Source organism: Danio aesculapii, chromosome 25 (assembly GCF_903798145.1).
Source record: "Danio aesculapii chromosome 25, fDanAes4.1, whole genome shotgun sequence".
NCBI lineage: Eukaryota > Metazoa > Chordata > Actinopteri > Cypriniformes > Danionidae > Danio > Danio aesculapii.
The window spans coordinates 8,652,165-8,668,433 of NC_079459.1; the positions used below are offsets into that span (position 1 = coordinate 8,652,165).

At 38.4% G+C, this 16,269-nt stretch overlaps 1 protein-coding gene across 1 annotated transcript in view; it reads left to right on the forward strand.

Annotated features, from left to right (window-relative positions):
* Window positions 1–16,214, forward strand: part of LOC130218998 (receptor-type tyrosine-protein phosphatase eta-like) — a 52,774-nt gene extending 36,560 nt beyond the window's left edge. The window contains exons 13-23 of the mRNA XM_056451273.1: window positions 1,673–1,939; window positions 2,094–2,217; window positions 2,303–2,347; window positions 2,822–2,909; window positions 3,435–3,525; window positions 6,859–6,932; window positions 7,173–7,307; window positions 9,330–9,446; window positions 9,565–9,725; window positions 9,814–9,949; window positions 15,758–16,214. Coding sequence (XP_056307248.1) covers window positions 1,673–1,939; window positions 2,094–2,217; window positions 2,303–2,347; window positions 2,822–2,909; window positions 3,435–3,525; window positions 6,859–6,932; window positions 7,173–7,307; window positions 9,330–9,446; window positions 9,565–9,725; window positions 9,814–9,949; window positions 15,758–15,892 — 1,373 coding nt within the window. The 3' untranslated portion in view covers window positions 15,893–16,214. The remainder of the gene's footprint in view (window positions 1–1,672; window positions 1,940–2,093; window positions 2,218–2,302; window positions 2,348–2,821; window positions 2,910–3,434; window positions 3,526–6,858; window positions 6,933–7,172; window positions 7,308–9,329; window positions 9,447–9,564; window positions 9,726–9,813; window positions 9,950–15,757) is intronic.
* Window positions 16,215–16,269: the final 55 nt, after the last annotated feature.

Sequence of the window (16,269 nt, forward strand, 5' to 3'; positions counted from 1 at the left end):
AAAACAATACATGTTTGTATATGTAATTATGGAGATTTTGTCTTTTATATAATAATTTAAAGACTCCCATTGCACCTATTTTTTTGTCTTGTGATTTTATGGAGAGACACAAATACAGGGTGTTGGATCAATATGCATACTTTATTGAGAGAATTTGCAATTTACAGCAATAGAGACAATCCAAAACCATGATCCATTTAGCAAGCAAAAGGTCAAGGCAGGCAACAAATAATTAAAACACGATAAACAATGCAAGGGTCAAAACACAAGAAAGGCAAAAACACAAGGAAAACACTTTGAATTGCAGCAATACCAACAAGACTCAGCAATGGATGCATGAATGAAAGGTGTATTTATAGTCCAAGTAATTAACAATAATGACTTATTATAATACTTATAACTATAATAATTATAATACTTATAACAGCTGTTTGTGTGATCAGAATGAACTTAAAACCGGTGTGTGAATGCAGAGTATGATGGGATATGCAGTTTGCGTGAGTATTAACAAGGAATTAACTCCAGTGATTAGCGAATCGTACATTCAGCTTCAATTATCATACAAGTTTCCTTTTCATGTTTTTTGTGTGTTTTGTGGAAACATCTATTTCCTATATTATTATTCATTTCAGTATTTAAAAAAAAAAAAACATTTTGTATCTGTGCCTACTGTATATGTTCTGGTCAACTCTGTTACATTAGTTATACAAAGACATAACAGCCTGTAAAGCATTAATATAAAAAGCAAGTTACTTGCTCCAAGTGATGTCACATCCTCTTGTGGAAATCTGTGGAAAGCATTGAGATGTGTCGATATTCGTTTCTCATTAATTTGTACAAAATATTTAGGATACACCAATATTGTAACACCAAACTGTTACTGTGATATTTCACTAAATTCCTTATTCCTTATAAAAATCAGTAAAAGTTTAACAATGGGTTGAACAACAATTAGTAAAAAAAAAAAAAAATCAAATGCTCCCTATCACGTATTTTGCATTAATAATGCATCCAGTTTACTGTAAATTATCCATTTGTTATTCACTCAATGGCCACTTTATTAGGTACAATTTACTAGTACCGGGTTGGACCCCATTTTGCCTTCAGAACTGCCTTAATCCTTCATAGCATAGATTCAATAAGGTACTGGAAATATTCCTCAGAAATTTCGATCTATGCTGACATGCTGTTTTTGCTCTTTTGACTTTAAATATAACCACATTTTTTCATTGCAAAGCCTTGATCGTAAATAAACATGCTTTCTTAATTGTTGTTGTTTTTCCTAGTTGGTATGAGGTAAAAATAGTAATTTTTACTGTTGATTATATGGTGTCATATAATCAAAAAATGTCATTATAATGAAAGTCAATGGGGCAAAAACAGCCATGAACATAACAAAAGGGTAGTAAATTTGCCCAGAGTGTATTGACTTTTTGAAAAATTCCAAAGTATTTCCCAAAATATGTGTAATAATAAGATTTGTCACCAAAAATCTTTCCCTTTGCTAAAACACAGAGAAAGTTGTGGCCAAATTGAGCCTCAAAATCACACTATAGAGGATGAAAACATCCCCAACAGCACACAAGGGTTAAGGGAAGTTAATGGAAAATGCTTAAAATGTACCCCCAATTCTTCAATTAATTTTATATATACTCTTCTTTAACCCACACAGAGCCAAATATGATCAGCAATCTCAAAGTTTCTTCAGTCACATCATCATCTGTGTTTCTGAAATGGGATGCACCAAGTGAAAGAATAGATTTCTATACAGTTCAGTGGACCAATGAGAGGACATCTATAACAACTAATAACACTTTCTATCTAATCACTGGTCTCATGGCTGGAACCAATTACAGAATTTGTGTCAGCGCTGTTACTGGATACACAAGTCAAAGTCAACTTTTCTGCTTGCCAATATGCACCAGTATCCATAACTCCGGTAAACATAAACATATTTGATTATCAATTTAACTTCCTTTTAAATAAGTTAATATAAATGAGTTGTTCTTTAAGTTTAACCTATCATGTTGTCTAAATCTGATTTAAAATAAATCTGGATTTAAAATAATCATTTTATTTTTGTGATTAAACAGTGACAAATAAACCGGAGGGATTATTTGAAACTAAAACAACGTTGATTGTTGGCATAGTTCTGCTATTGATCGTTTTTGTCATGATCTTCGTCATCACTTACATGGTCTTTTTCTATTCAAGAAGGTGAGCTGGCATCATCAAAAAAGTGAAGCCTGGATAAATATACAGATTGATACACATTCATTTTATTAACATTTCCTTATTACAGAGAGGTCGCAAAACATTGTCAAGACATCCCTGTACACACCATTACGTAAGTTTGTTTGATGCTCATAGATTATTATATATTATTTTTTATTTTATTATTGTAATTGTTGTTAATAAATATACATTCATAACATTGGTATGTATATGTTTCATAACAATAAAAATGCAAATGTTTATAAAATATGCAAATAAAATATGCAAATGTTTCATAGTAAAATAGTAAACACTTTGACAAAATTGTAGGAAATATTTTTGATACATGTTATCAAAAATATATACAAACAAGCTGGTCCAGCAAAGATTAGTGCTTGAAATGCAGTATATAAACTTCATAAGTAACTGAGGCAAGTAACTGCACAACTGGTCTTTTTTTTTTTTTAATAAAAAAGAACAACTCCTTTTCAATAGGTGATTATGGGCCTGCAATTATCTTTTTATATTCAGTGGCGCTAAAGGGCTTCTATACAATTAGTATGTAAGATTGTTTTCCTCCTTGATTTCTTTGTTTTCTGATACACAGTAATATTGCTTTGAGGATAGAAGATTATGAAGAGTACTTTAAGCAGAAATGTGCTGATTCCAACTATGGTTTTGCCATAGAGTACGAGGTATTTGTGGTTAGTTTTGTTTATCATAAGTGCAACCCAAGCTCATTCTGAAAATGCACCACTATATACATTTCTGGAGAGCACCAAATACATCCCAGGAGCAACGTTTTTTTTTTAACAGTTCTTTTCGCAAATCCACTAGAGTTCAGTTAAACACACCTGTTTAAATTTTGATGTCAAAACTTGGTAATTTAAGTAATGTCAAGTTACAACTTACATGGCAAGCTAACGTACATGGCAAGCTAACTGGACAAACTGGTTACAGCAGGAAAGCCGTCCATATAGAGATAAGCGGTCAGCTAGTAAACATGAAAAGAAATGACGTCAAACCACACTGCAGTGTTCATTTTAAGAAATGTATATAGGGCTACGTTTTCAGAATGAGCCTATGTTGCATACAGTGACTTTCTGTGATCATATTATCAAACTGTTGTGGCCATGATTCGTGGCACAGTAATTGATACATTCTAATAATAATACATTCTAAATGTTTTCAAAGTCTAAAGACCTTCTGTGTTGTTGCAGGAGTTGACATTTGTTGGGACAGCACAGTCAAAGAACGCCGCCCTGGCTATTGAAAACAAGGAGAAGAATCGATACGCAAATGTTTTACCTTGTGAGTATTTTTTACCTTGTGTATATTTTGAATGTTGCGTATTGTAACAAAACGTGGCAGTAGCTTATTAAAATCACAAGATTCAATTTGATTGGCTGGCTGCTTTGAAATTTTCTGGAAACTTCACACATTGAATAATGCAGTGAATACGCCATAAGAAAGCCAGTCTCCCTCACTCAAAAAATATTTTTGCTGTTTGTTCAAACTGCTTATTTGATATTAGCTGAAACAACACAATTCTTAGGTTTTTTTAGATAACTCATTTGTTTTTTGTTCAATCTACTTAAATTTGTAATAACAACTTAATCGATATCTGTTTTTTTTTTTGGATTTATTATTTTTTTGTTTTTTCTTGTGGACAAAGAAGTATAAGTTGACATGTAGCTCTAATTGCGACCAATTTAAGATTTAATAAAATATTCAGACACTGGTGATAACAATTAGAAACCACAGAAACCCATGTGTTGTAATAATTTCCAACACTCAAAAAAATTATGTTTGCTGTTTGTTGAAACTCATTATATAAAATAAGCTGAAACAACACAATTATTAAGTTTTTATTGCTACAGCTTAATTGGTTTATGTTCAATAAATTTCAAAAACAAATAAGTTAACCTAACTATTTCTTGTTGTCTCAACACAAATTGAAGCATTTTTTTGTGTGAATGTGATCAAGTAGCCTTGACATTGCATCACCTTGGAATTATAAATTTCTATCTGCGCTCTGAATGATTTTGAGATAATGAGCTTCAAAGTTTTTGCATTCCATAGCAAACAACATGTGTGTAACATTTGTTTTTTTAATTAAAAAGTCTAAAAATGTAACAACTTATAAAAAACATCCCATAATGTAAATAAGTTGTTATTTAATAAGAATATGTCAATAACTAAATTTTGATAGAAATGTCAGATAGAACCTTATAATTCTAAGGTGATGATTGGTATATTGATTGCCTATGTAACACGTGGAGTGACAGAGACAATGTTAGGATCCAAGTGCAGGTTTATTCGGTAGTCAGGCAAGTAAGGGTCAACACAGGTGCAAACAGATGAATAAAGGCAAATCCAGAATCGTAGTCACTATAACAGGCAAGAGGTCGGAAGGCAGGCAGTGAACATGGACAAACAGACAAACTTGGCAAGGGTCAAAACAAGGAGAAAAAAGACTAAGGAAAACGCATTGAATTGTCACTTTACAGGTAAACAAGACTTGGCCATGTGAATAACTGCGTGTGCTGCTTAAGTAGTGTGGAAATCAGTCCAGAAGCAGCATCAGCTGTGGGAGTCCAATCAGTGGAGACTTGGAGCAGGTGTGTGTGTGTGGCATGACTGAATATGTAGTCTATAAGATGTAGTCCATGTGAAAGTGAGTGCTTACCAGCGACCTCTGGTGGTTAGAGATCACTGGTAATCATGACAGCCTAGAGCTGTTGGCAGTGTTTCTCGTTCTCTGCTGCTTTTTAGAAACACATGCTGGTCAGGACAGACAGCAGAGCATCGGTGGCTTAAATCAACCAAATGGGGGGGTATACATTCGCGTCTCATGTCTCAGATCGCTTGCCGTCTGCTACTCTGGAGTCACACATGGCTGAAATTGCTGCATGCCATTCATATTCCAGGCAAACTCAACAGTGGAGCTGATGCACTTTCATGGCAGCTAGCACTTCGTGGAAGCCCAGATGGACCTGTTTGCTTCTCCCAAAAACGCCCATTTCCAGTTATTTTATTCTCGGACCGTGGACCTTGGCATGGATGCACTGGCTCATAGCTGGCCACTGGGTATGCGCAAATGGGTATGCACTTCCCCCAGTGAGCCTTATTGTACAGACTCTGGGCAAAGTCAGGGAAGACGAGGAGCAGGTCTAGTTTGTTGCGCCTCTTTGGCCCCTCCTCTCCCAGGGTCGGGGCACCCTCTGGCACATTCCCCTGAGAGAGGACCTCCTCTCCCAGGGACGAGGCACCCTCTGGCACTTGTACCTAGATCTCTGGAACCTCCATGTGTGGTCCATAGACGAAGCTTAGGTGACTTACCGGCATCAGGGGTTAACACCATCACTCAGGCTACAGCACCCTCTAAGAGGCATGCCAATGCCCTGAAGTGGAGTCTGTTCACTGAGTGGTATGCTTCTTGCTGAGAAGACCCCTGAACTTGCCAGATAAGCAATTTGTTATCATTCCTTCAGGATAAGTTGGAGCATAGGCCGTCACCCTCCACACTGAAGGTCTTCGTGGCTGCCATCTCTGCTCATCATGACGTGGTGGATGGCAAAACACTTGGGAAGCATAATCTAATCATCTGATTCCTCAGAGGTGCGCGGTAATTAAATCCATCTTGCCCCGCTCTCATGCCCTCTTGGGATCTCTCTGTAGTCCAGGTGGGTCTGTCAATTCTGTCAATAAAGACAGCTCTGCTGATCGCGTTGGCATCGTTCAAGAGAGTCTGGCATTTGGAGGCATTTTCGGTCAGTTAATCGTGCCTGAAATTCGGGCCGGTTATGTGTCTATGTGCCCAAGGTTCCTACCACACCATTTAGAGATCAGGTGGTGAACCTGCAAGCGTTAGGGAACAGCATCTGAGTCTCCAGCTGATAGCTGAGTGATCGGCTGTTCAGCAGGCAAACATATTATGCTCACTTCTCAGCCATCAGCTGATGTATTCTGTTAATGACTAATCGCAGACAGCTGTGGAGCTGAGCTCCGCCAATTCATTTGACATTCATTGGCCTGTTTTCCTACTTTTCAGAGTAATTGGTCGTCTGGCGTACTCCCATATGTCTGTTATCAGACATACGTCTTTGTTTCCTATTCGCGGAACATGGGTTACGTATATAACCAGGTCATTTTTTTATACTGTGTTGGTTGTGTTTAGGGTTGGGGTAGACATTAATGAATTCCAATTTAATGGATAATTTAAGAAATAATATAATTAATACTCTGTATAATTACTGTTTTTATATCATTGTGAGGGTTGGGTTTAGGGTTGGGGTAGACATTAATAAAATGCAATATAATGGGTAATTTAATAAATAATATGACTAAAATCTGTATAATTACTGTTTTTATATTTCTGGGAAGGTTTTATTAGGGTTGGGGTAGGAGCAGATGTTAAAATACAAATAATTGGTAATATAATAAATAGTATGACTAATAATATACTGTTTTTATATTACTGTGAGGGTTGGGGTGGCGGTAGACCTTAATAAAAATACAATTCATGGGTAATTTAATAAATAATATAAATAGTTTTTGTTACTTTCAGCCACAGTTGTATCCTACAAGGAACAGCCATAAATAACTACTGTTTAATAATTTCATCATGTTTGCTTTGTTAAGATGATGCTTCAAGAGTGAAATTACTGAAATGTGAAAACACCTTTGATGACTACATTAACGCTAACTATGTCCCAGTGAGTATCTGTGTTTACACAAAAATAACTTTCCAACATCTCACATGACCCCTACATATTGCATCAATTATTTATAATGTGTGTGTGTGTGTGTGTGTGTGTGTGTGTGCGTGTGTGTGTGTGTGTGTGCGTGTGTGTGTGTGTGTGTGTGTGTGCGCGTGTGTGTGTGTGTGTGTGTGTGTGTGTGTGTGTGTGTGTGTGTGTGTGTGTGTGTGTGTGTGTGTGTGTGTGTGTGGTCAGGGTTACAATTCAAGAAAAGAGTTCATTGCAGCTCAGGGTCCATTACCCGTCACGGTAAATGAATTTTGGAGAATGATTTGGGAGAACAACGTCTACACCATCGTTATGCTGACCAAATGCAACGAGCTGGGAAGAGTGAGTTAAATTTTTAGCATTAAAATATTATTGTTCACATTAAAAAGTGGTGAAATGTGAAAATGTTTATGCGGAATTAAGCTAACCTACGGTGGCTGAGAGAGCTTAAAGTGCTGCGATTTTACGAAAACACATGCAATTAGCAAAATCAAGAAAAGATCCTCATCGGTTTGACATCATATTTCTTGCAAATTCACAAACACAAACACATAAAAAAAAAAATGCTGCATTTTCTTATAATGCAAACAAATTAAGACAACGCCTGCATTGTCTCACAACACATGCAAATAGCATGGAACACAACAGAAATGTTTCAAGGGACCCTAAAATATGATGAACCAGGCCATTCAGGTTATGTGTTGTGTCCCAATTCGCATACTTACACTACGCCCTAAAAGTATGTACTTTTTTTGTGAAGGAAGAGCAGCAGAAGAGTATGCATACTTTGAGACATACTACTTCCTCGTTAACAGATTGTTATGCTGCTTAGTTACATCCACTGTTCATCACCTCGACACATCATCCACATTTCTTTCATATTTAATTACCTACCTTATTGGACAAGCAGCAACAGGATAATCTCCCTTTCAGGAGTCTTTCATGCAGAGAAATGTCCTCAGGTCTTTGGGTAATTATGCATTCAGAAGTTAATGTCCAAACATATCTTGATATAAGTTCACATTGCCATTGCAAATGAAATATAACACAGAAAAAGCGATTGAAATATTTTCCAGTTGGCTAGATATTAGTTAATAGTCTTTCAAACAATTTTACCAAAGCCTCTCTACTTGACAGTCTCACCCATCCACCATGTTTGTAGTTCATTTACACCTTTTACCCGAGTTTGTAGTTCTAATCAAATTCACACCCAACGCAAAATGTATTTTGAGCAATATCAGCTGTTAGAGTATGAAGGGTTCTAAACTTTGAATTCTTACTAGAAATAGTAAACCATGCGTGAATCTTTGGCATACTCTTTTCAACATACTATGGTTTGGGATGTACTAATTCTATTTTCGAATGCCTTCTCCAAGTCCACAAAACACATGGAAAAGGCATTTGAAAAAAAGTTTTAAAAAATTTGAAAAAAGAATATCAAAGCGCAGCCTTGGGCTGAAGGGAGTCCAGTTTAGGGACCACAGGATCTCATTTCTGCTATTCGCAGACCATGTTGTTCTATTGGCTTCATCGAACATGCACCTTCAGCATGCACAGGGGCGGTTTGCTGCCAAATGTGATGCGGCTGGGTTGAGAATCAGCACCTCCAAGTCCGAGGCCATGGTGCTCGACCAGAAAAAAATGGTTTGCATCTCCAGGTTGAAGGAAAGTCCTTACCCCAGGTGGAGGAGTTCACGTATCTTGGGGTTTTGTTCACGAGTGAGGGAAGGATGGAACATGAGATTGACAGGTGAATCAGTGAAGCAGTAATGCAGTCGATTTACTGGCCCATTGTGGTAAAGAAGGAGTTGAGCCAAAAGCCAAAGCTCTCAATTAATTGGTCAATCTACATTCCTACTCTCACCTATGGTCATGAGCTTTGGGCCATGACCAAAAGGACAAGATCTCGGATACAAGCAGCCAAAATGAGTTTCCTTCGCAGGGTGGCAGGGAGCACCCTTATAAATAGGGTAAGGAGCACTGTCAACCGGGAGGAGCTCAGAGTAGAGCCGTTACACCTCCACATTGAGAGAAGTCTGAGGTGACTTGGGCATCTGCTTCGGATGCCTCCTAGACTCCTTTCTAGGGAGGTGTCCTTTCAAAGATCACCTACAACTACAACAATTAACATATTCCAGCCAGGTCTATCACGTTTTAGGGTCCCCATGAATTATTTTTGTTGTGTTCCATGCTATTTGCTAATATGCAATGAAATTTGTTTGCATTGTAAGAAAACGCAGTAAAAAAACTTTAATTTGTTTGTGTTGTGCTGGCGCCTCTTTGTAATTGCATGTGTTTTCCTAAATTGCAGCACATTAATATCTTTAGCGACTCTATTAACCAGCATTTGTGTCAATTCTCTAGGTAAAATGTGAAAAGTACTGGCCATCTGAGACTGACTTTTATCATAACATCTCTGTGACGATTACTTCAGAGAAAGAACTGGATGACTGGACAATTAGAGACTTCAGTATCAAAAATGTAAAGCCAACACTTCCTGTGCTTGATATCTTCTTTTTTTGTCAGTACCATATAGAACTGAATGTTGCTATTGTTGCGTTGAAATCATTAATATATTATGTGGTTGATACTTCTGTAGGTGGAAACAGAAGAAACTTGCAATGTACGCCAGTTCCACTTTACAGCGTGGCCGGATCATGGAGTTCCACAGACCACTGAGGTCCTTTTAGACTTTAGATACCTGGTGAGAGAACACATGAACCAGTACTCATGCACCTCTCCAACTCTGGTGCATTGCAGGTGACTAAATATCCATACAGTTATATAAATATTAATTGGCCTTTTCATTAAAAATCGTCTTATTATTGGACCTCTCTCTCCCTTTCAGTGCTGGTGTGGGAAGAACAGGGACTTTCATTGCCATTGACCACCTGATCTCCCAGATTGAAAGAGACAGTATGGTGGACATCTACGGAATTGTAAATGATATGCGCATGCACAGGCCCCTCATGGTGCAGACTGAGGTATGAGACTTTAAAACAATACTGTATATCTAGCCTCAGTGCAAGTTAAAGGGATAGTTCACACAAAATGAAAATTAACTCAACCTCAAGTGGTCCCAAACTTTACAAGTTATCTTTTTCTATCAAACACAAAAGAAGATAGTTTGGAAAGTGTTAGAAAACTGTAACCATTGACTTCAATAATGGGAAACACAAATATTATGGAAGTCAGTGGTTACAGTTTTTCAACATTTTTCAAAACCTCAGCACTGCATATGCTTGACAATAGTCAGGAGGAAAGATTAATTTGATACTTACAGTCCGCTCCGCAAACCAAGTCTGATGCTGTACAAGGCAAGTTACCGAGCAAGCTGCTCACACCAGAAAAGCCATCCATTTTGAAGTAAGAAGTTAGCAGTAGTACAAAGGTCGGGGGTGTCTGTGCTTCAGGACTAGCATAACATGAGAATAAATAGGGTCAAGAGAAAGGCGCTGGATAGCCGAGGAGAGACTGAAGAGAGACAGAGAGAGGGAAGAGAGTGGTTTGGTTCTCCAAACATGCTGCCACTCAGTCCTCAACCGGCTGAGAGATCCTATGACATGCTGGGAGCCCTGTGAAGGAATTTATACACCCATCCGTCTTCTGGTGTCCAGCGGCAGTTCTTCCTGGTGGCAGCACTTCTTGTCTCCTTCTCCGCTCCTGCTTGGGTGGACTGCAGCAGGCTCCAGCATACTGGCAGACGGCAGTGGCTACCCCAGCATTTCTGGGATGGCTCCTCGCAGCTCTTTTCCTCACGATCGTTAGCCCCGCGTCCCCTGCTTCTCCCCATGCTGGGAGCTGGCATCAGGCAGAGCCTTTCCTTGGCAGCCTCTGGCCCCTTGGTACTCTGGGCAGACTATCGCGTTTCTCACCTACTCGGGTTAACTCCCGAATACTCGCCTTTCCTCTTAGAGGCGAGGGCATCTGGACAATGTGTCCCTCCTTCTTCCGAGTTTTGGCGCTACTGTAATGAAGTTAGATGGCCACCTGGCCATTGGGATGAAGGAGGTGGATAACTGACAAACTTTTAAATGATTTAATAATGATTAAATTAAACAAACACACAAAAAAACTGAAAGAAAGCAAACCATAAAACGTCCAGGCCTGGTCCTCTCTGGGCTAGCACTGGCATCTCTCCTCCCTTTAGCTTCCAGGGCTCCTTCATGAGACTCAAGGCAGGTGATGCATCCAGGTGTCTCTGATTATCTCATTCGTGCCACCCGCCTCAGACGCCCTCACGGCTCTCCGGCCCACTTCACTCGCCACACACATATTTCACAATTCCCAAAAAATGTAGCCCTGGGCACATTTTCCCAATGAGCATGTGTTGAAGATTGAAGACAATTAGTACGCTTACATGGCCACCAATACTCTGATTTTAATATGATTAAGACAATACTTTGATTCTACCAAGAGTTCACCATGTAAACAACGATTTTTGGTTACTGTAATCCGACTAAAGCCATAATATAATTAAACAGGAATCAATTAAAAGACATGTGGAGTATTTCTGTTTCAGTCACATTTTTAAGTGTGGTACAGACATGTAAACACATCAAACAAACTATTGCTGCTTTTGTAGTACTTTTCGCTACATTTTGTGACAGGACATACACACACATCAGTTGTCAGTCGTTTGATGACAAACAAATTAAAATGTCTTCAAGCAAGTGTGAGCAGGATACAATGACTGTGCTTTCATCTGGTACCTCCGAGATTGTCGCGAGGGCATCACTGAAAAGTTAGTGAATGAAACTCAATAGTATCTGAGTGCAGAGGTGGCCTGTTGCTTGAGAATTTAACCACCCTCGTCTGTTTGCAAATATAGGGCCTATCATACAACTAGTGCAATAAGACACAAGACATGCTTGGTACGATTTGTTGCTATTTTCAGTCCAGCGCAACCCTAATTTTCACGTTTTGCTCCACATTGTTTAAATAGCAAATCTATTTGCGCTACTGTGTTTGTTAGTTATATGCCTATGCAGGTCCAAACGCTTAAAGAGCCCATATTATGGGTTTTTGAAAATGCTCTTCCATATAGTGTGTAACACAGCTCTAAGTGAAGTGAAATGTCCAGCTAAGGCTTAAATCTGTAAGTGTACAGTGTTTAAAACTGTTGATACATCTATAAAAGAGTCGACTCATAGTGCTTCAAACGAGTCGTCTTGATAACGAGTCATTAGGTGTTTCGTGATGACGTGGCTACGAAACACAAGTAGTTGCGCGCGCAAACCCGGGAGATTTGAAACCTGCGGCCACGCCCACTAACAGAAAAAAAGCAAGAGACACACACACACAGAGACACACACAGATACCGGTCGAATGAAGTCACACTGTGCAGATGGATATTATTGACAGTTCACCCAAAGATGAAAGCTCAGCAATATAGCCCAGCCTTCAGCAGTTCGAGTGCTTCTGGAAACTACATGCTTACAAAGAAGACTTCATCAGTTTGTTAAAGGAAGGATCAGTAAAGACTGTCAGAACATGGATCAGTGCATCATGAATCAGTTTCTTCCCCCATTTCACAAGTGTAAAGCCACGTTGAAATCGCACCGCGTGCCGCTTTGTTTATGGATCATCAGCTGTTTCTACACACATGCAATGGTCAAGTTTCAAAATAGTTCAGCCCAGGTTCGAGGTGAGGTGTCTAAATTGCACCCAGCTAGCTGAACTGGCACTCTAGGCGTGTACGTCGTGTTCTCTGGGGTGGAGGGTAATGTGTGTGTGTAGCGCCGGAGCAAGCTGAACTGCCGCTCTAGGTAAAGGATGATCACGCCGCCCTCAACGTGATAGTGAAAACGAAAGGGACCCGTTAGTAAAGTGAGGACCGGGTCGCGGTTGAAATTGAAGACGAGGGAGGGAGGGGGGGGGTGTTAGTCGCGGATATGACTGAGGACGCGAGTGGTGAGGGAGGTGTCGCCGACGCCGCTATGGACGTGTCGGCCCTGTGTGTGTGTGTGTGCGTGTGTGTGTGCGTGTGCGTGTGCGTGTGTGTGTGTGTGCGCGCGCGCGTGTGTGTGTGTGTGTGTGTGTGTGTGTGTGTGTGTGTGTGTGTGTGTGTGTGTGTGTGTGTGAAAAGAGCAGGTAGACTGTGATGGGCTAGGAGATCTTCTCGCTACTTTTTGCTTGATAAAATAGTTAGTCGTCAGTATTTTCTAGTCCATCGTCTGTATTTACATTAACCCACTGGCAGCCAAAATCCACTATGAAGCGTGTATGCACTGTGACTACTTTTATATTGTTGATTAGCAGCTGGCCATTTCACTCTGTCTCGCGCTGAAGCCTGTCAGTATCGTCGACCAATCGCAGCAGGCTGTCATCGGTCCAGTCAGCGCAGATTAGCTTCACGCTGAGGAGGGGTTTGAGAACAAATGAATCGCTGAACGATTCATATGGGAGTCGCTGGAATAATTAGGTAAAAATAAATGCAGATTATAAGACCATGAACGTGTTTTTTGACCTTGCATGCATATTAGACTGTTGTTGGAGACCCTTACAACCTAAATATGACCCTATTTCATGTATAATATGGGCTCTTTAATACAAACAGAATGCAGAGAAATACACAAATATCTTTACATATGAAAATAATAAAGGATTAAAATGTTACAAAAATTATTATTTACCACATAGATAAAAAAAAAACCACTACCTCCATGCCATCTTTATGGCCAGGAGGCTCTTTTTTAGTTTATTTATGACAATTTGCAATTGTATGATGTTATTATTAGCTGTATTATTTTATCATATATATATAGTTGTTTTATTAAAAACAAGCTTAGATTTTTCTACCTGTTGAGTTTTGGAGACGTCTGCATCAGTATATGAGGCATAAGAACAGGATGTGTGTTTGGATATAACTCAGTTGTTTGACCACACTTCATTATTAATCATTTATTCATTTGCTAGAAATTAGAACTGAATTTAGAATTAGTTTTGAAACCAATCTTTGCGCTTAACAAACTAAATTAAATATGTTGGCTAACGGATGTCTTCAGTGGAGTGCATACAACATGGTTTCTTTATCCAAGAAAGAAAATGAGTAAAGTAAAGAGTAAAAGTAAAGTAAAGAGAAAGTAAAGAGGCTGAATGGAGGAGGCTTATTCTTTATCCTCGCTGCACATGGTCTGATAACAATTAAACAGACCTTCTGCAGTGAGGATAAAGATAAGCCTCCTCCATTCAGCCTCTTTACTTTCTCTTTACTTTACTTTTACTCTTTCTTTTTTCTCGCTAGTGAAGCATTCAGTTTTTCCTCTAACAAAGTCCCTCATGTAAATAGCAAATGTTCCATGGTGCAAAGCAACTGACTCTTAAAGGGAATGGGAGCTGAGACTCTGATTCGTTTAATGCACATTATGCTCAAAACACACCCCATAACTCATTAAGACAATAAGCACAACCCTGTTAGACCATGCGCCACAGCGCAAACCATATTTTTCCGTCCTTAAAATAGCTAAAGTGGATTCGGACATGCCCTTAATGCTTTTGCACTATGCGCTTTAGACTTTACTCCTAGATTGTTAAAATAGAGCCCATAGTGTGAGAAATTAACTGCAGTTGAACACCCAAAGTCACATATGATGCTATGGCGAACATGAACTGTTGCAGAAAACACCGGAAGAAACTAGTGTTAATGGTGATGTAATGACGTTAACAACTATGTAACATTTAAAATTGGATAATGAAAGGAACATTCAAAAGCTAATTTATGGGGTGGTTTATGGGGTGGTGGTTCATGATTGACCATCAGGCCACTTGGAAATGTCCCGGTGCTCCCTATGGCCAGTCCACCTCTGACCATGACCCAGCAACCTCAGAGAGGGGTACCTTTTCTCTGAGTGCTCAGGTTTCCCCCACAGTCCAAATACATGGACTATAGGTGATTTGAATAAACTAAATTGGTTGTAGTGTATGTGTGTGAATGAGTGTGTATGGATGTTTCCCAGTAGGGGAGAATAGGGTAATGTGAGACATTGGGTAATGTGAGACACCCCCTCTTTGATTGTCCTTTTCTCTGACTCCCATACACTACAGCTGGCCCTAAGGGTCCTGTAAATTCAAATAGTTTGAATTAGATTGTTATATTTGATTTTTGTTATATTTGATTGACTCTTTTTTTTAATTTTTAAAATTAGAAAAAGAACATGGATCCGTTTACCCCCGGCTGGTTCACTTTACCCCTTTGATTTCTCTGATCTGTCTCAGTTTACCCTAAGCTGGGGTAAAGTGAGACACAAGACAACTTTTTTAAAACGATCATATTTTCACTTTCCTTTATCCTGATAAATTCCATTGCTAGAAAACATTCTGAATTAATAAGAAATGTGTAAATTTTACTGATATATAATTTTAGCTCACTTAGAGAGGACCAAATGTAAAAAAATGTCTTACTTTACCCCACTCTCCCCTACTGGGTTGCAGCTGGAAGGGTATCTGCTGTGTAAAACATATGATGGATAAGTTGGAGGTTTATTCTGCTGTGGCGACCCCTAATGAATAAAGAAAAAATGAATGAATCAATGAATGAGTTTGAACAAACATCAAACATAATTTTTGTGTAAAATTAATATTTAGAGCATCATGAGATTTTTTATTGAGACCCCTAAATAATTTTATCAACTTGTGTAAAATGGGCATTCAAGGTAACTTTTAATGAACCCAGAATATTTCTTTAAATGACATTAGCTTAGACGTTAGCATGGAGCTGTTACTTCAACAAATGCTTTATAAAACTCATGTTTTTAAACCATTTTCTTATTTCTGTCTGTTTTCTTCAATAGGACCAGTATGTTTACCTCCACCAGTGTGCATATGACCTCATTCAATCAAGAACAATGTCCAACAACTTAATTTACCAGAACACAGCATCATTTGAAATCTACCAGAATGTAAATTTTAAGGAAACCAAAGATTAGATGTCCTTTACAGAGTGATCAAATTTGTGAAAAGGATGCAATTTATATTCTTGCACAAAAATCTAATAATTTGATTAAGGTTGTACTGTAAAAATTAATACACAAATAATACACAGCAATAGTTTTTAAATAAATAGCAAATAATGACTTGTAATTGTGTTTATATTTAATTTAAGATTTTTTTTTCTGTGACAGTCGAAAAGAATATTTGTTTAATTTAGTGTAAAATATAAAATAATATATAATACATAATTTAACTGTTTAACTATAAGGACTAATATTTTCCCCCACTAGAGGGCACTGTCAACCAATCACTCCTATCAATGCGCATAATGAAAATATGTATATGCTCCATTATAGTGTTAAAAAAAAAAAAA